The 21,532-nt window shown below is 35.1% G+C and overlaps 2 protein-coding genes and 1 pseudogene across 2 annotated transcripts; 1 reads left to right on the forward strand and 2 right to left on the reverse strand.

Moving 5' to 3' along the window:
• The first annotated feature begins 477 nt into the window (after nt 1-477).
• Nucleotides 478-3,770, forward strand: LOC148204034 (pentatricopeptide repeat-containing protein At3g62890 pseudogene; annotated as a pseudogene).
• A 2,387-nt stretch (nt 3,771-6,157) lies between these two features.
• LOC148204035 (uncharacterized) lies at nt 6,158-9,595 on the reverse strand. Its single transcript, XM_088106878.1, has 6 exons — nt 8,767-9,595; nt 8,601-8,678; nt 8,294-8,392; nt 7,522-7,714; nt 6,940-7,358; nt 6,158-6,708 (listed from the first exon to the last, which is right to left on the reverse strand). Exons 1-6 carry the CDS (start codon nt 9,097-9,099, stop codon nt 6,481-6,483), a joined length of 1,350 nt encoding a protein of 449 aa, XP_087963004.1. The 5' UTR covers nt 9,100-9,595; the 3' UTR covers nt 6,158-6,480.
• Nucleotides 9,596-12,722: 3,127 nt separating this feature from the next.
• On the reverse strand, nt 12,723-14,982 carry LOC124822177 (ribonuclease 3-like protein 2). The gene is made up of 3 exons (XM_047294147.2): nt 13,878-14,982; nt 13,167-13,525; nt 12,723-13,064 (listed from the first exon to the last, which is right to left on the reverse strand). The coding sequence occupies exons 1-3, from the start codon at nt 14,343-14,345 to the stop codon at nt 12,890-12,892; spliced, it is 1,002 nt and encodes a 333-aa protein (XP_047150103.2). The 5' UTR covers nt 14,346-14,982; the 3' UTR covers nt 12,723-12,889.
• Between the last annotated feature and the right edge of the window lie 6,550 nt (nt 14,983-21,532).

Here is a 21,532-nt window from a genome sequence, read left to right on the forward strand (position 1 = left end):
TCGCTTATTTTTCTTTAATTAAAACAATCTCACCTTTCATTTCAATTTTTTTTCTTTCTCTTTTCAACTGCTTTTAATTTAACACATGTTCACCTTTATTTAATACATGATTCTCATTCTTCCATTGCTAATAACAATATCAAATGAGCATACTAGTGACAATCGGTGTCCTAAATAAATAAATAATATATATATATATATATATATATATATATATATATATATATATATAATGTTTTACATGAGGACACTATCCATAAGAAATATGAAGACAAATAAAAATTTATCCATTTTTCAGACATAAAACAAAATAGTTTTGATGATAACAAAATATTAAATTTAATTAAATCTCAATGTTAGTAATAAATTGTGAATAATTTATAATTTTTTGGCTTAATATACTACATTTAAAATTATGAAAAAAATGATTTAATTATTTATTGTGAAAACAACATACTCATGAAGTTATGCAGAAAATGAAGATGCGTGAGTTGAAGTATGAAGCAGGAGACGAAGCATGAAGGTGTGGACGTTAGACGCAGCATTGCAGCGGTGCCAATGGCCGAGGCACTTCAGAGAGATTCTCTCACAAACGATTCTCACCGGCCTCATCTCAGACCCCTACGCCGCAAGCAGACTCATAAACTTCTCTACTCGCTCCGCTCGCGTTCCCTTCGACTATTCTCTCCGAATCTTCAACCATCTTCACAACCCCAACGCCTTCACATGGAACACCATCATGCGCGCCCACTTCGAACTCCAAAACAACCCCCACCAAGCCCTCACACTCTACAAGCTCTTCCTTGCGAAACACGCAAAACCCGATAACTACACCTACCCAATTCTCCTTCAATGCTGCGCTGCCCGGGTGTCCGAATTCGAGGGAAAGGAGCTGCACGCACATGTTGTGAGGTTTGGTTTTCATCAAGATGTGTACGTCCGGAACACGCTGATCAACTTGTATGCTATATGTGGGAGCATGTCCAGTGCGCGCCAGGTGTTTGAGGAAAGTCCTGTGTGGGATTTGGTCTCTTGGAATACTGTTTTGGCGGGGTATGTTCAGGCGGGAAATGTGGAGGAGGCGGAACGTGTGTATAGGGGAATGCCGGAGAGGAACACCATTGCTTCGAATTCCATGATTGTGCTCTTTGGAAGGAAGGGGTGTGTGGAGAAGGCGCGGCGGATTTTTGATGAGGTTCGAGGGAGGGATATGGACATGGTGTCGTGGAGTGCGATGGTTTCTTGTTATGAGCAGAATGAGATGTGTGAGGAGGCGTTGGTTTTGTTTGTGGAGATGAAGGCGAGTGGGGTGACAGTGGATGAGATCGTTGTGGTTAGTGTTGTATCCGCGTGTTCACGAATTTTGAATGCTGAGATGGGGAGGTTGGTGCATGGTTTGGCCGCGAAAGTTGGGGTTGAGGATTATGTTAGTCTTAAGAATGCTTTGATACATTTGTACTCTAGTTGTGGGGAGATAGTGGATGCGCAAAGAATTTTTGATGATGGTGGTGTTCTCTTGGATCAAATATCTTGGAACTCGATGATTTCTGGGTACTTGAGGTGTGGTTCAATTGAAGATGCTGAGAAGTTGTTTTATTCCATGCCGGAGAAGGACGTTGTGTCTTGGAGTGCCATGATATCTGGTTATGCTCAACATGAATGTTTTTCAGAGGCTTTGGCATTGTTCCAAGAAATGCAGCTTCATGGAGTCAAGCCCGACGAAACTGCTTTAGTTAGTGCCATCTCGGCTTGCACCCATCTGGCTGCTTTGGACATAGGGAAATGGATTCATGCTTATATAAATAAAAATAAATTACAGGTTAATACTATTCTGAGCACGACTCTTATAGACATGTATGTGAAATGCGGGTGTGTGGAAAATGCATTGGAGGTTTTCCACGCGATGGAGGAAAAGAGGGTTTCTACCTGGAATGCAATCATTCTTGGGTTGGCAATGAATGGTTTGGTAGAACAGTCACTCAGCATGTTTGCAGATATGAAAAAAACTAAGACACTTCCTAATGAGATAACATTTATGGGAGTTCTTGGGGCCTGTCGGCACATGGGCCTAGTCAATGAGGGGCGTCACTACTTTAGTTCCATGATCCACGAACACAAAATAGAGCCTAATATTAAGCACTACGGATGCATGGTTGATCTTTTTGGACGTGCAGGTTTGCTTAAAGAAGCGGAGGAACTGATTGAGAGTATGCCAATGGCACCTGATGTTGCCACTTGGGGTGCCTTGCTCGGGGCTTGTAGAAAACACCATGACAATGAAATGGGAGAGAGGGTGGGAAGAAAACTTATTCAGCTTCAGCCTAACCATGATGGTTTCCATGTATTATTGTCAAATATATATGCTTCAAAAGGACACTGGGGCAATGTTCTTGAAATTCGGGGAATTATGGCACAACATGGGGTGGTAAAGACACCTGGTTGTAGCATGATTGAAGCAAATGGGATAGTTCATGAATTTTTGGCTGGAGATAAGACCCACCCACAAATAAGTGATATTGAGCACATGTTAGATGAAGTGTCAGCAAAATTAAAGATTGAGGGTTATGTACCAACCACAAGTGAGATTTCACTAGACATAGACGATGAAGAGAAGGAAACTGCACTTTTCAGGCACAGTGAGAAACTTGCAGTCGCCTTTGGACTTATCACTATTGCTCCACCAACTCCAATCAGAGTTATGAAGAACTTGCGCATTTGTAATGATTGCCACACTGTTGTAAAGTTAATCTCCAAAGCATTTGATCGTGAAATTGTGGTAAGGGATCGTCATCGCTTTCACCACTTTAGGCATGGATCATGTTCCTGCATGGATTTTTGGTAACAAAACCGTCGTGGCTATTAAAGTGAATGAGTATTTTACGTGTAAGGAACATGTACTCAATTTTTTCATTGTTGACTCAAATATCGAAGCATGTGGAATTTAAGATTTTCAAGATTTGGTTTGCCTTGCTATGGAATCAAATTTTGTTTTTGTGATCTTGTTGGCAAAGAATGACAAGTAGAGAATACCTTATAATCCAGGATAATATCACTCCAAGATTCTGAAGAGAAATGATACTTCTGCCAATGTTAATTGAGTTTGCATTCAGCGGTTGGCCTCTGGGAAAGTTTGCAAAAATCCAAAAAATCTCGATCAATCTCCATTGTCTCTGGTTCAGTGACTATTCCTGAGCAATTGAGTTTATAGTGGAACTCATCTATTGTAGTTGTTTTTTGAAGCAAGCTCTTTCCTTAGGCTTGTAATAGGTTTCTTGGACTAACGGAATAGGTTTTCCGGATGGAGACCTTCTTGGACCAATGAGGGTGGTCTGACCCTTTGAATAGGTTCCTTGGTTGATAAGCTAGCACACGGATTAGGCATGACTAGGAAAGGAGCAAGGATGGCTTCTCGGATTAGGTTTTCTTTTGGTTCAAGAGGGCCTCGACAAACGGGTGGTATTCTTGGAGTCTGATGAAGGTTTGGAGGTATTTGAACAAGGTAACTGAGGTTTTCAGGTGGTGGGGTGGGTTCTATAAAGGTTGGTGGTGGTTCTTGGCAGCCAAGGTGAGAAGTTTACCCAAGCCTAGACCAAGATGGAAGGAGGAAACCGAAAGGTGCAAGCTTATGGGGGCAGTACTGTTATTTGTGTAGAACTCATTCATTTACGCCAAAAGAAAATATACATGGTTGTACATGTTTGTCTAAAATCTAAAAAAATATGTAGGACGAGAATATTATTGCGCAAATAAATACTACTTTCTTTTGGTGACATCTAATGATCAATGAAAAATGAAAAATCAATGTTTCACTAGATGAAAATAAACAAAGATTAAATAACAATTTTGTGAACAGGCTGATGAGTCTCGGTTTGATTGAGTTTTTCTAAGCTAAAGGCATCTCTTTGTGTTACCTTTTGTCTTTAATTTCTTAGTTTTAGATCAGATTTAGTTTCGTTCCCTTAATTCTTTGTTTTTCTTAAAATGAGTTAAATAAGTGTTTGTAGATAGGACTTTTAGTTTAGTTTCTAAATTGGTAGACTTCTAGTCTTTGTAAGTAATATAGTGTAGCTTTAAGTTTAGCTTAGCTTCAATTTTAATTGCAATTGTAGAATTCAGTTCTGTTAGTAGAATTTAGTTTTGATAGCCTTTCATCATTTTTCAGCTTGGTGATTTTAGTGTTTGAACTCACTGTTTTTAGATAGTTAGTTTCTGAATTAATAGATTTTTGTAGTCTTATAAATAGTAAAAGTTAGATTTGATTCTTAATCTTTAATGACATTTTAGTTTGTGTTTTTTTTAGTCAATATAAGTATTTCAAGCCAGCTTTTACTTCTATTTTTTACGTAGAATTCAGTTGTTTAAATTGAGATTTTAGGTGCTGATAATTGAAGGTGCAGTACATTTGAGACGATATGTCTAGCTGGTGGTTTTGGTGCTGTGAAAGTATGTACAGTGAGCAGTCTTCCGGTGATATTAGTTGCTGAAGAAAGTGTGCTGAACCTGACCAGCTGTATTTGAATGTGCTCACATGAGAAGCTTGCCATGGGAGCTTTAACCTGCTGGAGTTTGGACTTGTTAGAGAAACATGCTGGCAGAGGTAATTTTGAAGCAGAGAAGCTGATCAAGACTTGCAACCTGCTGATCCTGAAGTGATGACCTGCTACCAGCTGTGAAGAACTCCAATAGAAAGATTCTGCACTTTGAAGAAACCTGTGCGAGCCAGTAGCTTTTGAGGAGAGCTGCTCTAGTTACTTGCTACATAGGTGATTTGCACAGTTAGACTAGGCTAGTCTAGGTAGTTTGTACATAATTTTTACTTGCTATTGGCAGTTCCTATGACCAGTTCTAGGCTGTTTTCCAGTTTTATAGGTTTGGACTTCTAGAAGCATATAAAAGGCTTGGATCTTAAACTTGAAAGAGGGACGAATCATATTTTTAGATTTCTCAGTTTTTAGGATAGTTTTCTCTGGAGATTTCTGGTTGTCTAAGACTCCAAAGTGAGCTAGACACCAAAGGGCTTCGGTGATTGTACTGTTCACATCAAGTTTCATTCAATTCAAGTTAATTTTGCTTTTAATTCAGTTTTGCATTGTTTTCTGATATGCAATTCAATTCTATTAATCTCTTAATGCTTTTTACTCAGTTGCAATTTTAATTCATTGTCTCGGATATGTTTCCTTACTTTTAAGTCAGAATATGAAGTTTCTACTCTTGAACATTTGATTTTCATTCTTGCACCTTACTAGCCTCGGTTATGGATCCATGCTGAGATACTGGTGAATCCAAAGTGATTTCTGTACTCCAAGGATTTCAGAAATGAACATTAGCAAGTAAGCTTGAGAGTTAAATGAACTTGAATAGGATTTTCACTTTCTGGTTTAGAGCAAACACTTTGCCAGCTACGCTGAAGTTCAACCTGTTTTGTGATTTTTGGTTCTTTAATATGTTTTTCATCAAATTTGCATTCCTCTACTTCCTTTCATAATAATAAATTTGTTCCAATAATTAGATTTCAGTTTTAGTTCAGATTAATCAGTTTTTACAGTTAACTCTCGCGCCAATCGGCTCTAGCTTTGGTTTAAATGTTGAATTTTAGTTTCTGCTGCTTATTTATAGTTTCAATCTATGTTTTGTGGTTATTTCTACATTAGATTCATGTCTCTGCATTCAATTCTAGGATTAGTACTCAATTTTCCAGTTTTTCGAGTTAGATGATTTTCTGAATTTAGGAAGTCTGCACTTGGTTTTTTCGTAAATTCTGTTTTAAAGTTCCATTAGCATTGTTATAAACTTATTTGCATGTTCATATCATGATTCAATCCATAGCATAGCATATAAACACATTCCGCATATCAGACCACATGAACACCCTTACTATCAAAGCTGTCACGCTAGAGTTGGACTCGTGCTGTCCAGTTCTGGTTTTTTAGTGCAGATTTGATCATTCTACCGTGGTTTGACAATTCATCTATGCATATTTTTAGTGATTCAAATATGTCTCATTGATTTGGATTGTAATATCTCAATACCATTACATTTCTTGGGCACTAATCAAAGCCTGTGATATTATTGTAACGATCCAACAAAGAATGATTGGCACTTGCAGCATCTTTGCTAATTATGCAGAAAAGCTGATTGAATAGTCAACAATACGGACTCCATGAACACCTTCCATTTCGCTTATCTACTCCTACAATACCACAATTTTGTGAAAACTCAAGTTAATGATGAATTTCTTACAGGATTGAAACGTTTTCACACTTCCTCTGTTTGCTTTTTTACATCAAGAAATGACATCTATATTAGTAAGAAGTGACCTATCAGCTCAAATTCCCGTTTAACAGCCAATCATAAAATTGACAGATCTCACTATGAAGAATAGTATAGACACATTACTCTGCTTCTCTGAACTGCCAACCCATTCTCAGCAAAAAAGAAAAAGAAAATCCGTTGCCTAAACAAGGTTGCCTTATTCAATTGCTACGTGTCAATGTTAAACCCCTTTGTCCAGACAGGGATGCAGTATATTAGTATTCCCAAAGAGAATGAAACACAAACTGTGATAACGGCATAGGCATAGGCTCTCCAAGGATGACTGCTTTCTCTCATTGCATTGAACTCAGCAGCAAAAGTAGAGACAGTGCTCAAGCACCCCATTAGGCCAAACTGTATTCCTGCTACAACAGTATCACAATCTCTGGTGTTCACCTGCATCAGACAAGTAAATAATGTTCATGATTTATGTAAAATATAACAGTCATAAGGGCAAGAATTAATCATAGTATTCTCCAAAGAAATTCAGAAAAAGCCAATTTCCCAACACAGATAAATCTTACTGTCATATCTAATTCGGAACCTGTGAGTCTATCAATTCTAGCTTAGAGATTGGACAAGGCAGTTAGAAGGGACTTGAACATGAATGATGACAAAAAAACTTACTGCGTTCTTCACACTGGCAAGTGCAGCCATAATACAAGCTGCTGATACATTGGCAATTAGAGTCCCGAATGGAATCCATTTAAACAACCCTTCCTTTCCCAATCCACGCCCGTTTAACCTTGCTAAGAACCATCTAATCCACACACCCATGGGTCCAACCATGCAAGCAAACCATAACTGTGCAGAATTACCACCGTGCTTGAACTCAGCTTTTACTAATGCACCACTTACGCCCCACAATATGCCTAATATAACCATGAACATCACCATAACTATCAACTGACGATGGTAGCTGTCTAGTCTGCAGTTTATCTTATTAACATCTTTTCCCGAACTAATACCCAGCCGGTGGAGGAGCCACCTGAAACCCTTGGCAGTTTCAATCCCAAACTGGATGGAATAGGCAACGAGAAATAAACCTGAAAATTTGTAATTGTAAAACAAATTCATCTTATCAATTGAGCAATCATGAGGAAATAAAATCATCAACTCATCCACTAGGGATAAATTTTAAACAAAGAAAAATCATTTGCTTGAAACAACAAGCTTAGAACAAACAGAACTATCAATACACTCATTTACCTAATATAAAGCCAAGTGAAGCGAAGAGCCAATGCCCGGAAACACTGAGTTCAAGCATCTTTTGATTCCAACCGCTGAAGGTTGTAAGGCTTCCTAAGTAACCAGTTGTTATTGCTATAGCTAGATGCTCTGACACTTGAGATATGTCTCCTTTGAATACCACACCAAACCAACCCATAAGAAACGAACCAATCTGGAAACAACGTAAATTTTGCATTAGATTGTCTGAATCAGCTTCCTCACAAGTGAATACCAAAATTTCTGACAGTACTTCTATGTTTTAAGTTTGAACTTTGAAGCTTCTATACGATGGCTATATATGAAAAAATTAAAATCGAATTTGCAAATGTGTTTTATACATAAAGGAATCTAGTGTCACTCGACACCAAATTTAAAAAGGACAGTTTAATTGTAGTATAACAAGAATTAAAAGAAAATGCTCAATGGTGTACACGATTTAAGAAGTGCAAAATACAGAGGCAGATAATCTTCTGTAACGAGAAAGGGAATAACTACTTGACGCTCAAGAGTCAAACATTCCTATTTTGATAAACTCTATGTTTGAAGGTGGCACAAAATTTCTCTCTTGTTTGAAAAGCAATAGATTTGAAGAATTTAACATACATTGTTCTTTTAAGCAAGTTACTACCACAATGTCTGAAACTTATGTTCCTGGTCATCAAAACAACTATGGAGTGTTAGTCTTTGTGAACCCATCAAAATTTGTCGGTAACCAAGACACAAAATATTGAAGATGGAAAAGGGAACCCACCATATTAGAAGGAAGATCAACATAAAGAATGGTTTGGTCGCTTGTCACATGGGCAACCCCAGGGCCAAATAACTTCTGTAGTAAATATCTCGTTAAGACCTGCATAGTGTTTTTGCAGTTTGTGTATTAGATTTTTGTGGATAACTGCATGTCATAATATAAACTCATTGTCACAGCTGAAATTTGCCATATCCTCTCAATCGGCAATAGAGTTCTGAATTGAAACAATGGCAAATGCCAGTAATCCATTCTGCACCAACATGTTAGCCATATCTAACACGTCAAGCAAAAGTTTAGGAGATATTACCCCAAGAATTCCAAAAACCGCCAAATGAACCAAACACGAAGTATAGTCCAGCAACTCTGGGAAACCTTTAGGAGGGTCCTGAAAATAGATCATATGGTTAATCAATAACCAAATCACAGAAACCAAAAATCTCGGGACTACATGAAAATCAAACGTTGAACCTCACATGTTCTGTGTCTTCAAAACCTACAATTCCATCAGTGGAAAGTGGGGAAAGGGATGTGAAGACAGGAGGCAAAGGCCCAACAGAGGAATTGGGATGCGATCTGTGTTCATCTGGAATGGAAACAACAGCTTCTTTTTCTGACCTGTTGTTAAAGGACAAACGGAAACTGTTGCTCTCACTAAACCTCCTGCTTCCAAGAGCTCTATCTCCAATGTCTCCCGCCTCTGAAACACTCTCATTCTCACCATCATTATCTATATGATAACTTACGTGACTTGATATGCTTAATGAACGTCTTCTGATTGAAGAACCCCCACTATTCATTCTCTCCATGTGAACAACAACACAACCACAACACTTAGTCTAACCACCTTAAACCGCGTTGAACACCCGACTAAATACCAGGTTGACTCATGCAGCTGCCACCAATACAAACCTTATTTGTTTTAGAAAAAAAAGATGACTGAATTCCAGGTATTTGACAAGTTTCAGTAACAATTTGCCACTTCCCATCCCAATATAACAATAGTGTTCATGAAATAGCCCATGAAAAATTAATAATTTCTAGCCTAACATTAAAACAAACACATTGTATTCAATTTAATACAGGATGATGCACATGCGTAAGAAAGCAGCCGTCCAGACACAAGCGATAACTTACTAATGACGAGTAAATACGTATGCGAACTAGCCTAAGAAAAATGAGATAATATAAGTTATGGGCTATTAATAATCGATGATGTCAGAAATACTGTATTGACTTTCCATGGTTATGATTTTATGTCATCTTTTGTTTTTGGAGATTTGGAATTGAATATGGTTTTGCAGAGATTGGTTTGATTACTTTTTTTTTTTGGAAAGGGTTTCAAATCTATGAGAGAGTAAAAACTTTGGCATATATTCTTATTGGAATAATTCAGACACATAATAAACCAGTGTCTATATTCCACAAAAATCCACCACAAATAAAAATTAATAAAAAAACTCCCAATTCCATAAAAAATCATGATAGACTCTTGTAGAATAAATGAAAAATTACTAATTTCTCACAAAAAAAATTCAAATAGAGATAATTTAGATATTTCAACTAACAATAATCCCCAAAAAACTTAAAAAATATAAAGATATTGTTTATTTTCTGAGACTCTGTTATACAATAAACAGTAGTTCTTTTGATTTTTTTTTTAATATTCATTACCCATCCTTTTATTTTTAAGAATAATAATTGTAGAATAAAAAATCCCATAATTTTACTTGCTTTTTATAATTTCCATCAAATGACGTTTCTGGAATATAAACCTTTAGGAGGCCAACTCTCAAAAATATATTTAAGAATATTTTTTCCTGTTAACTACCCGATCTAAAACATATTTTTTTAACATGAAATAAAAAACTATTATAATTGTCGGAAATATTAATAAATAATTATCAATACATCAAATTATTGACATTTAATTATAATAAATGAACATAATTAAATAAGCGTAAACAGAATTTAAAATTTGTATTAAACCAACTCTTTAATATGACTAATAGATGGAATAAAAACAAAACTCATTTTATAGAATCCATAGCAGGAAATTCAATATGGAGCGGAGAAATGGAAAATGACTGTACCAAAATAAAAGGACTTAATAATTTGTCACACCCAAGAGATTGATAGAAAGTGGCGTTTTCACGCCGGAATAAAAATGTGAACCTAATATTACGAGACACGAGAAATGAGCCGGGGACAACTATTTTGTGGTTAATGATAACAGCCAGCTTCTCAAACATATTCTTTCTAAAAAATAATTAATATTTTAATAATATTTTAATATCGTGTAATCTTATTATTAATTCAAAATTATTTTACAATAAATAATAATAATCATAAATATCAATCAGTCATAATTTTAAAAAAATCACAGCCTTTCTATTATAAAAAGAGAACAACTAACTGCACATGAAGGTTACGTTCTTCAACAGTTTTATTGAATTAATATAAATAAAATAGATATCTTATTTTAATAAATTCGCATTAATTTCAACACAAATAAATTCATAAAACAATGTGATCACTATTAAATTATTAAGATCCAATATATTAAGTTTGTTGACAGAGTTGCTAGATTAATATATTTCTAAGTTTTTTATTTGTTGACACGTGTCTAAACGAAGAATCTGATTTTGTGTGGACTAATATAAATTAGATTTGATAGTCCACAGCAGATCTTACACGTAACACAATCTATAAATTTACAATTTCAAAATTGAAGTATATTGTTTTCTTTTTGGATTCTTCGGTTTTCAGATAAAATAAACCTTTTTTTCGTCACCTCACGAGAAGATTCCTTATTTGAGGCGTGGACTGCTTTGGCTTCGAATTTCCAATGCATCCAAAACCAGTTGCAACTATCCCTTGGTTCACGATACACACGAAAGTACAGAAAAAAAAAAAAGAAGATAAGACGGTTTTAAATCAAATCTTAACAGATAGAACAATCTTACAAATACACTATTTTAATAAATAAATTTTAAGTTTAGTTCATTCTGCATAGCTATTTAATAAATGTGAAAATTTATCTTATTATTTAAGAATATAAGATTTCTAGCATTTTTATACTTTTACATATACTTCTCAAATATAAAATTAAATTTTATTGATAATCTAGTAATAGTCTAATAACGAATAATCCAATAATTTCAACAAATAAAATAAGATTAACTTTTTAAAATAGATTTATATTATATTAATAAGTAGATTTGAAATTTAAACTAACCTTTTAAAATCAAATTAAGAGTAGATCTTCTTATTTAGTGTAAATTTGTTATATCATTAATTGACATAGAATCTCCAATAGAGTATCTTGCAATTTTATTATGTAAATTCATTTTAACTGATATAGATTTAATAATACTAATATAATATTAATCACTTAAAGGGGTTGAATTTTTACAATTTTACTAAACAAGGTGAAGTTTTAAGCGGGCTTAAGACTTCAAAAGGCAAAGTTAAATACAAGGTTACACGACTTTTGCTTTATATATAACTTAAGATGAATTTATCTTTTGAAGTCTTTAACTTTAACTTTAACTTGTAAGACTTACTTCACCTTATTTGATAAAATTTAAAATAACTCTTTACAAAAGTAAATTAACCCTGTTTAATAAATTATCCCTAGATATTAATAATTAATAATTTTATACCGTTACTTGGACAAATAGTTAATTTATAGTTTCGTATGTGTAATATAGGGAAAAAATATATATAATAATATGTTTGTAACTTTTTCTTAAGATTTAAGAATGAATAAAGATAGAGAAGAAAATGTTCACACTAGGTAGAAATGTATTGTATTTGAGTTATATATAAAAACATAATCTAGATGTTTATATGTATAAGGAAGAAGAAAATAAAGTGCAGATTATATTAGTTGCTGCACATGCTCAGTTAACATTCTTAATGACTCATTTTTTTGTCCTTTTTGCCTATGTAAACACGCATGTATATTTGTATTATTTGCATCATCATTTATTTTATAATTTAACACTTTATTTAAGAAAATCATTTCTAGAGCTTAAAGATTTAAATATTTTATACAGCATTGTAGATTTTTTTCTCGATTGTTACAATTTAAATTAAAGAGAAAATCTATTTTAAAAAATAATGTTCATACAATACCATTATAAGTCTAGTACTTGTCCATATCTCATCTTCTTAACTTCCACTTTATTTAAATATCTTTACTATCAAATAATATAAAGAGGTAAAATATGCAAGAGTGATGAGATTTATAAATACAAAATTTAGACTTTTCACTAATTTGGTTATACTGTTCTTTATGAGATTCAAAATATTCTAATGTTTGATATATTAATTTTTTAATATATTTTAAAACATCAAAATTAGTATTAATCTATCCTTATCCTAATATCTCGCCACCCAAGTAGTTGCGCCAATATAGGGTGTGGCGTGAAAAACCACACGATGGTGGAGCTTAAATCCTATACATTTTAACCCATTCATGATATATGGGCCCTTACCCTGCAAAACTAGAGTCAGGCATAATCAATTGTCAACTGCTGCAAGTACAACATTTTCCAGAAAAAATTACAACATCAGTCTCATTATCTGTGATTATTACACCCCAAGTAAGGTTATAAGCATCATGGAAGCAGCAGAGTTCTCAGCATCCTTTAACTTAGATTTTTCGCAGCCATTCCTTAGCAGAAAAACCCCCTCCTCTTCTTCAATAGTTATCTTAACAGAACAAACGAATCTCTTCCCATGAGAGGGACCGGACTCCTCTGCAATACTGTAACCCATTGCCCAGAAATAATTAGTTACTCAAAATATCAAAAGTTTCAAACCTGAAAATTAATGTTACTCGTTTAATAACCCATCTTAAAAAAAGTACCTGTATTCTGGCTTAGGCCATTTCTTATTCTGGCAGAGTTCGTTTAGTTTTTGTTTAGCTCTTAGCTGCATGTCAGTAATGGAAGGCCTCGTACTGGTGGGAGGAAGCAGAGGTGCAAGTGTATCCAACGCAATCTTGGCAGCTTCAAGTTTAGCCAGATCCTTTTTGGCAGAGGAAGCAGAGGCTATAAACTTTCCATCAACAAAGACATAAGCTATACTATCTGTTTCCTTCCGCACAGATTTAATCTTAAGGAGCTTCCCCATTTTCTGGCATATTTTAAATAATTCCTTCACCGGATGAGGCTGTTGCTCCAAATCACCAGGCGTCACTATCGGTTCCAAAATTACTCTAAATTTCTGTCAAAATCATAATCACAGTCACAATCCACAAATCAGGTTTTATATCTGTTCGTACTGATTTTAATGCAACTTGAAATTTTGAAGCCACCACCCCCTCCATTGTAATCTTGAGCCAATCGAAAACCTCATCCAAAAAAATTACGAACGTTATAATTCTTTCTCAATTCATGTTCAAAACATGGAAAATAACGCAAAAATTTATGATATAATCACTTACGAAATCCTGGATTGCAGTTTCAAAACTCAAAAAAAATGCCATCATTCATTATCAGCTTAGAAAAAAATCAATGCAAAAACACCAGGGCAAAAAGTAAAAGTAAATCCTTTACAAAGAAACTTTAATATGCACCTCCCAGAATTTCTCCAGATCGAATCCCAGATCAAAGTATACAGCTGCTGCGACGGACTCTACGATATCCGAAAGGACCTTGGGGGCCCCCACGGATCCACCGTGTATCCCAACGGGGTATTTCTCTAGGGTGACAGCTTTCTCAAATAGTTCGATCTCATCCCTGAGCACAGATGAGAAGCTTTGGCGGATGAAACGGTGGAGGCCGCGATGGATGGCAACTCGTGCCAGCTTCTCTTTGCTGACGTTGACATCAAGTAGGTCAGATAGTTGGCCAGGATCGAGCTGGGGGTAGGCGAGAAAGAGGTGTTTGCTGATGGCTAGCCCTATAATGTGATCTCCCACGAACTCAAGTCGCTCATAAGAAACACCTGTGGAAGATGAATGGGTGAGAGCTTCTTCTAGAAGCTTCCGATCTATGAATCCGTAGCTCAAGATTCTCTCTACCTCAATCACAGAAGCTTCCATCTCTCTGATCTCTTTCAACCCTTTTTCTCTGCTAAGGCTAACTCAGAATCTTATTCTTTCTAACTCCATCTGAGAATTTGCTTACTACACTCCTCCAGTTCCTCCTTGCAGGCCCACAATATTTGGAATTCCTGTTTTACCCTTGTTATTTTATTTGAAAGTTTCAAAAAAAAATTTTGTGCTGGTGACTGAATCTGGAAGAGAATTATGGTGGCAAGGTGTGGTGGAACTCGTGTTGGTGTTTCATGGTGGTTTACGTTTCAAAATGGTGAAGTTCAGGTTATTGGAATTCGGAGTCCGGAATATGTGTTTCCGGATTGATGTTTCACGAAGTGTTAGAGGAATATTCCAGAAAGAAAAGAAAATCTAGAATAGTGCTGTTATCTTGTACATTCTGAAAACAACATCCTGAAGTATATGTTCAATGTTCAATTTCTTCTTCCAAGAACCAACCCAGAATAATCCGGAATACCCATCCCGAAAATTAATAAAAGAAAATTGGAGCCACGTCAGCCATCAAGAAGATTGTCTCTGATGGTGTCAATGCAGAGATGGAGGAGAAGGAGCAGACGAAGAAAAACGAACAAACGAAAGGAGAAGTGGAGAACCGGAACGGCTGTGCAAGGAAGAGGGGGAGAAAGAAGAGAGAAAAGAAAAAAGTAAAATTATTATATTAAAGTAATTAGATACATTATTCAGATTATTCAAGGGGTGCTGGGCACTGCAAGTTTTGAAGGAAGAGACATATCCAGATATATTGGGTTGACACTCATTTGATAAGCTTAGATTGGGAAAAAATATATGTTTTTTTGGTCAGCGTGGGGGGCATGTAAGGTGAAAGAAAAAGGGTATTCGGTAATTAAATGTTTTTTAAATGAGTTGAGAAATGATAGTTTGATACATATTTTAAAAATATATTTCACATATATTCATACTATTTATCAATAAGAAGTCTGAATAATGTATTTTTAAATGCTACTATATGTTTTAAAGAAACAAAGTCATATTCAAGTTATAAATTTGTATTGTTGTAAATATATGTAATATCGGATACCCGTTTTAAAATTAAACCAACTATATTATAACTAGTACAGGAAAACATTTGCTTGTAGTTCTGCAATCGAGATATGTGCAGGCGAGACAAAAATATAAACTTTTTGTCTCGGTTTTGAACTGATTTAATAGATTCAGATTATGCCTCGGTTCCCAAACAACCGAGGCAGTAAAGTGTTTTTAATTTTTTTAATCTCAACCGAGATTGTTTCCTTGTTATGTTTTATTTTTCCTATGCTTTTTATGCTCTTGTGCTTTCTCTTTTCCTTCTCTTTTTAATCTCAACTGAGTTTAGAATTCTTGATCAAACATAGCAAGAAAGAAGCTCCTTACCATTGGCAACTAAAATATAAAGATAAGATACTGAAAAGGAAAATCATCCACATATGAAACTTGCTGCTGAGTTCTCACTATTCAATGAAGCCACAAACTTAACAAATAATGTACATACAAACAGAACCTATGATTGTGCTGGAAAAAAGAAGGAAAGAACATATGAATGACAGAAGGAAGAAAACAAACATAAACACAATTTTGAGACAAAAAATAAACAATATGTGGCTTCATTATCACGAACTAGTGGCACCCAAACTCCATTAGCGCGTTCTCACTACCAAATCCTCTGATTATCACGAACCAGTGGCACCCAAACTCCAACCTGCATTAACAACCCAAATTTTCAACCCTAATCAGAAGCCCCTGACGGAGGTGCAATCGGAGCTCTCCAATAGGCTTCAAATATGGACACGCTGCACCTTCCGTGAGTATACGGCGGAGGAGATCCTGTTGGACACCGACAACTTCTCCGAGCGGCTGAGGTTGAAGTCCGGCGGAGATTGGAGCAACGTTTACCGGGGACGCTTCAACCACTCCATCAAGATGCTCCCTTTCTTTCTCTTCTTTCCCAACGAGCAATCAGAAGCCGCAGGGCAACCTAAGAAGCAAAACCCCAAATCCATTTCGCTATCCACCTGCAGAGACACTATCTTGACCGATTAATCGGTGGAACCAAGGTTTTAAACGGTGGAAAAGAGGAATGAACAGAGGGAAACATGTTTAATCGGTAGAAAAGTGGTTTTATGGTCGCTAAGGCTGAAGAAAGGCAAAATATGGAAGAAGAATGTTGGATCTGTGAAGGAAACTAAACTTACAGTGCGGAGGAGAGGTGGATCTGTAATGGAGGTTGGCAATGAGGAGATGCACTCTCTTGAGAGAAACTGGCTCGCGAGAGTGCGTAGAGACGCGGCTAATCGCCACCATGCCACCGCCGCCGCGTCGCTCCATGAGAAAAGAATTTCCGCCATCGCAGCACCGTCGCACGCTCTCACTGCCATCGCACATCGTAGAGAAAAAGGAGAAGAGGAGAGGTGCTAGGTTTTTGGGGAAAAATTTCATCGTAGATGCTAGGTTTTCTTGATTGCTTTTTTAAGGTCCAGTCCAAGCCCATATGCCTCGGTCCATCTGCCAACCGAGGCAGTATCTTTGCCACGTGAGGTTTATGCCTTGGTTCACCCTGCCAACCAAGGCAATATTCTTTTTAGACATCGGTTGCTTAACAACTGAGGTATATACTATTTTAAAAATTACGAGACTGCCACCGCGTTTTGATACGCTTCGGTTCCAAAAACATCGAAGCGTAATGTGCGAGTTAAAAATGTGATTTTTTTACGTATAATTTTGTTTTTTTTACATATGTTATGAAAGTTTTTATTTTGTTAAGATTTAAAAGAAAATAGTTCATAAAATATATTTTCACTAAAATCCAAAAGTGTTTATAAACATTATATAAAGAATGATTCTAAATCGCTAAAATACTACTAAAATGAAATATTACATTATAGGATAATAAAATTATTATAAGAAAATAAATTTACGAATGGACAAGATCTACTTGTAGAATCATCTGACTTTCCAATTGTTTCACTCTCACTTCTCGCTGGAGTAACAGTAAAGAGCATCTCTCTCTAAGCTCACACCATTAAGGTGATAATCGCAAAAGAAAAAACATACACAAAAGCAAGAGTAAGCTAAAATACCAAAAGACATACATACATTTTTTAAAACAATAATAATACACATCCATATTATAAATCAAACAACACATAACATAATTCTCATCGATCTTCAAAATTCTAAATTATCCGGATAGATGCATTGATGTTGGACTCATGGGGAACCTGCACCCGTGTATGATGGAACAACCTGCTCAGAAATAATAATAACCACATCCTCAATCACCACCAATAATTTCATACACTAAGGTTAATTTGTCAAACATCTATAACCAAAATTAGTTACCATAGAATAAGACCTCCTACTACTCTCCATGACATAATCACTTATCTCTACATGAGATGGGGTTAATAAGAGTGTCAAGATCATTCTCTAGTCCCGGAGCCCCTACTTCAATACATAACACAACATAACCAACTTAGGATATTCCTCATTTGAATTCCTTTCTCACATGATACTTGAAATTCACACCTCAAATATTATTTGATCACCATCACATCTCATACATAATTATATTCATAACTTTATTTTAATTTCATATAATAATCAAATTCACAAATCTTTCACAACATTCCTTACAACATTGCATACTATTGAAGTCTTACATTGATTAGAGATAAGGTCAATTTATAGTATATATGTGGATTCAAACCTCACCTTACAAGCCAGTTTTGTGGGGTTGACTTAGACTTAAAATTCACTTATTAATCAACCCTTTAATTAACAACTCACTATCAAAACCCCCAATTTAAGACTCAAAAACATGCAAAGACTCTCCTCTTTCCCTACCTCAAGGTTCAACAAAAATTCTCTAACCAACTAGGACATCAACTTCACCATTTCAAACAATCAAAATAGACACATTCAACAATCAACTTCATCAAGCTCTTTTAGCATCATACAAAGCGTTTCCTAACCAAATTCACACAAACATACCATGATACAACATAAATTCAACAAGCATACTCTTTTAATTCATTAAATCATACCATATCATATTATCAAAACTGATCAGTTAGATTTGAAGATCTCACTACAATTATTACATAGGCGGTCTCCGATCTTCAAACAAATGAACAAGGTGTAAGAACCCTTAGAGAAAAGACAAAAGACTCTAAAAAAGTGGTTCGTAGAGAGATTGTGTGTTTTAAAATAATGAAACTCGTTTATAACAATTCTTTTTATATTAAAACCTTTTAAATATTAAAATAATAGAGTTTCATTATTTTTAACTCACTACCACTCCTAAAATATCATTTCCTAGATCTTCACAATAACAAAGATGTTTATTAAATTAAAAATAAAATAATAGAATTATAAAATTTAACGTTATTAAAATAATATTAATGTAAGAGTTAATATTACTTAAGTGATATTAATATAATATTTAATAATTTTTTATTAAAGTAAGGATTTGATTTATATTATGGATATATTCATATGAAAACGTTTTTTAACAATTTTTTTGACAATTTTTTTACATAAGTATATGTGGTAACTTGTAATTGGTCTGTTTCAAATATACGAACCAATACAACAGTGACACATAGTTTATTGTCAAAAAATTTTTAAAAAAAAAGTTATTAACATATCATAATCCAAATTCATATACTTATTTAAGAAAACAATCACCAATGAAAATTCCCAATTATCCTTATCTAGTTTTATTATATCTAGTTGAAAACATGGTTTTAAGCCATTTCTAATTTTCGTTTTTCTTTAAATTGTGACACCCGTCCCTTGTCTAAGGTATTTATGTTATTTAGGTTTTTCTGTTTAATTTATCATTTTACTCTTCAGTGCTTTCCAGAAGGTATTCTTGAAGGTTGGTTTTCCGGTCTTTTTCCCTTTCCCGCCACTGTGCTCCTGACCTGATTCAGTGGAACTTGGACAAAAAATTCAGGGTGCCTAGAAGTAGAAAAGTCACAAGCAAGAACAAGACATATTGCTTTAAAGATAAAATGGTAGAAAATAAACTTATTCAAAAGAAGAACCTCGATGCGAAGAGTTTGGAGTTGCAGTTCAATATTTTGAACAAGAGGTTGGAGGTTGTGGGGAGGGAAATTGGGACAGTAAATCATTTGCTTTGTCCAAATGTCTCTTTTACTTTGTTGAATGTTTTTTTAACAGTAGAAATTTTTGTTTTTAAATATGATTTGTCTATTGTGATGTTTTGGAAAATTTTGCAGTTTTGTTAGACATTGTCCCCCAATTGTTATTTTACTCAGACGTATGAAAACTTTGGTCTCTGTTATATACTATTTGGCCTTTTCTTCAAGTTTTAGTTTTTGTTCAATATACTTATCATGTTTTAAGCTTCTCTACAAGTATTTGGAATGTATTGGTCTTTTTTGGAGAACCTCTGTAACATCCCAAAAAAAAGTAATTACTATAAATTAGAATTAATTACAATTAATAGTAATTTAATGCAGTCTTTATATTAATAAACAAAGTTCAAAAGCCGAACGGCTTAAGTACAGAACCACTATACAAGACACGAAATTAATACAGTTTTAGGACGAACGGTCTTACAAAAAATTAAATAACCGAACGTCAAATTTAAAAACGAACGTCTAAAACTAAAAGGAAAGACGGACGTCCTACTGCTCCGCTTTCACTTCAACTTCGACTAAGTTATCCTCCTCGATGGCATCTTCCAGAGTTGCCTCGCCTTCTGCTCACATCCACACGGATGATCATTGCAAGACAGGACGAACGTACATAGACAATTCGACAACACAAGGAAAACGAAAGGGTAAGCTTATATAATTTAATTCATACAATCAACATATACATTTAACATTACAATTCACACACAGCATGTAACTTAACATAGATTTATATATATATACTAGACAGACCGTCCGGACTGTATGAATCTGTGTAGCTACAGGCGTCCTTGCACCCGAGTGGTGTAGTAACTCGGATACACTCAACAGCTGCCACTCGAGGTTAGTCTGTTCTTACGTCGCCCATGTTAACTTATGGACTAAGGACCTCCTGCCATTCCCACACATGAACTACTCTCCTCTACGTGAAGATGAGTATCACGGAATATCAGGATGGACCAAGTCAACATTAGCAATAACCACAGTCATACTTTACCAAGTTTCATAATCAACATATATGAGTCGTTCCTCCCTGGAACGCTCGTCCAAAATCCATAATTGTATAATCGTTCCATATAATGTTCACCTTTTAATTCTTCATAGCTTATTATCATTTTCATAATTCGTTTCAAATACCCAAAATAACGAACGTTCAACCCTCTGAAGGATGAGGACGAACGTGAACAGCGAGACCGAGAAGTACTCGTCGCCAATCATAATAACTCGACATATGATTAGTTGACGAACGTTACTACTACTCAATTCAGTTGAATGAAATGACTCTAGAATGATACCATCAATATTCAAAATATTCTAAGTCCCAAGAGGTTAAGCAGAATCCAATCGGATGAAGATACAACAAGATGAGGAATTGACTACACTGTGAGCCATTAGTTTAAAGGAGTCGATTGCCAGTCAATGACCGAACGCGACAATATACTTTTACTAAGTATTTGGACGAACGCTAGTTACGTCCGTTAATAAAATCCAAGGTAAAGACGAGCGTTCGGTATAAGACCGAACACTACATTAGAATGAACGCTGGGTAGATGACCGAGCACCATTTAGAACGAACGCTTGGTACAAGACCGTGCGCTATTTAGGACGAACGTTTGGTATAAGACCGAGCGTTACTTATTTTAAGGTGTAATATAATATTATTTGATTTAAGGTATACGACATCTCTATGCTAAGCCGAACGCTCAAACAGTAATTCAAATGGGGACGCTCGTTCTCGATCAGAGTTCTTCCCAAATGAAAGAATTCCATTCTAAGTCATTTTTAGGGAAACCGAACGGTATAAGACCGTACGATGACGAGCGTAATTTATCATATTCAGGATTTCGTATTTCAAATTTTAAACTTAAGTTCCAACATACCAGTGCATACTTTATACTTCACCTCAAAATACAATTCACAAACTTTATAACATTTACGTTAATAATTCATATTCTCATTGATAAATATCCATCATCATCATACAGATTAATCAACATACACCATAATTATTCA

Source organism: Vigna umbellata, chromosome 2 (assembly GCF_029865625.1).
Source record: "Vigna umbellata cultivar VRB3 chromosome 2, Vumbellata_1.0, whole genome shotgun sequence".
In the NCBI taxonomy this organism is placed as follows: domain Eukaryota; kingdom Viridiplantae; phylum Streptophyta; class Magnoliopsida; order Fabales; family Fabaceae; genus Vigna; species Vigna umbellata.

Coding starts and splice junctions, on each gene's coding strand:
- LOC148204035 (XM_088106878.1), bottom strand. CDS start 9,099: ATGGAGAGAATGAATAGTGGGGGTTCTTCAATCAGAAGACGTTCATTA. Junction 8,679..8,766: donor GTTTTGAAGACACAGAACAT/GTGAGGTTCAAC, acceptor ATCTATTTTCAG/GACCCTCCTAAAGGTTTCCC. Junction 7,359..7,521: donor TTCACTTGGCTTTATATTAG/GTAAATGAGTGT, acceptor ACAAATTTTCAG/GTTTATTTCTCGTTGCCTAT.
- LOC124822177 (XM_047294147.2), bottom strand. CDS start 14,345: ATGGAAGCTTCTGTGATTGAGGTAGAGAGAATCTTGAGCTACGGATTC. Junction 13,526..13,877: donor ATCTGGAGAAATTCTGGGAG/GTGCATATTAAA, acceptor TGATTTTGACAG/AAATTTAGAGTAATTTTGGA. Junction 13,065..13,166: donor TGGCCTAAGCCAGAATACAG/GTACTTTTTTTA, acceptor AATGGGTTACAG/TATTGCAGAGGAGTCCGGTC.